Source organism: Ceratina calcarata, unplaced genomic scaffold (genome assembly GCF_001652005.2).
Source record: "Ceratina calcarata isolate Rehan_Ccalc_2016 unplaced genomic scaffold, ASM165200v1 scaffold583.2, whole genome shotgun sequence".
NCBI lineage: Eukaryota > Metazoa > Arthropoda > Insecta > Hymenoptera > Apidae > Ceratina > Ceratina calcarata.
Genome location: NW_017177052.1, coordinates 36,858 through 37,688, shown reverse-complemented (window position 1 = coordinate 37,688; position 831 = coordinate 36,858). Strand labels below are relative to the sequence as shown.

Here is an 831-nt window from a genome sequence, read left to right as displayed (position 1 = left end):
CAATCATGCTCTTTTCTTTTATTCTTCATAGAAGACAGGCAACGTTATTTATAACCCGACCGATACAAATGGTTAAAAAATTTATATTTGAAGTAAAGGAATTCGGATGAAAAATGAACAACGCGGATCAGCATGCGTAATCACGGTTATACAAAAGAACGGGGCTATTCATCGATCGGTAGGCGTTCATATTTCATGTTTAGGACGCGTACGTCGCGCGTGTATTTTCGGGGCGGAACATTTCCAGAGCAAATACCGTGACAGGGCCGGCGGTATCGGTTCGACAGGAAATCTTTTATGTCGCGTGTTTGCGCGGGGGTGGCGGCCCTCGGAGGTTTCGCCCTCTCGTAGTTCTGAAAGGTTGCCTCACCCTGGGCATGGTTTTTGCATAAGGAGAAAGCCAGTTCCGTCGTTGAAAAGGGAACTTTCAGGCGTGACTACGGTGAAATCTTCCCTTTTTTTACACCCCCGGCTGATTTATCGCCACCATAATTCACGTCTCTTGCTCCAACGATCACGCTTTATTCAACATCGATTTCTAATTTCGGTTAGTCGTCGTTTTCAGTATGTTCAACGTTTGTTTGTTTCAGGGACCTATTTCATCCTGTACGACTTCAACGATATCTTTGAGAAGGACCAGGCGAGCTTCTTGGAGAGGGACAGGTTCCTGGGGATCATCAACAATATTTTCAAAAACATGTCTCAAGTCGAAAGGGAGGCTATCACCTTTCAGGTATGTGTTCACTTTTATTTAAAAACATTCTTACACTTCATTTACTGAATAATTATAGTTTCATTTTAAGGATATATTGGCTATACAGTCAATCCCAA

At 43.0% G+C, this 831-nt stretch overlaps 1 protein-coding gene across 1 annotated transcript in view; it reads left to right on the top strand.

The window, feature by feature from the left end:
• Positions 1-590: 590 nt before the first annotated feature.
• The window catches only part of LOC108629709 (acetylcholinesterase-like), a gene marked incomplete at its 5' end in the record, with an annotated part of 32,240 nt that continues 31,999 nt past the window's right edge, over positions 591-831 (top strand). The window contains one exon of the mRNA XM_018032541.2: positions 591-733. Coding sequence (XP_017888030.1) covers positions 591-733 — 143 coding nt within the window. The remainder of the gene's footprint in view (positions 734-831) is intronic.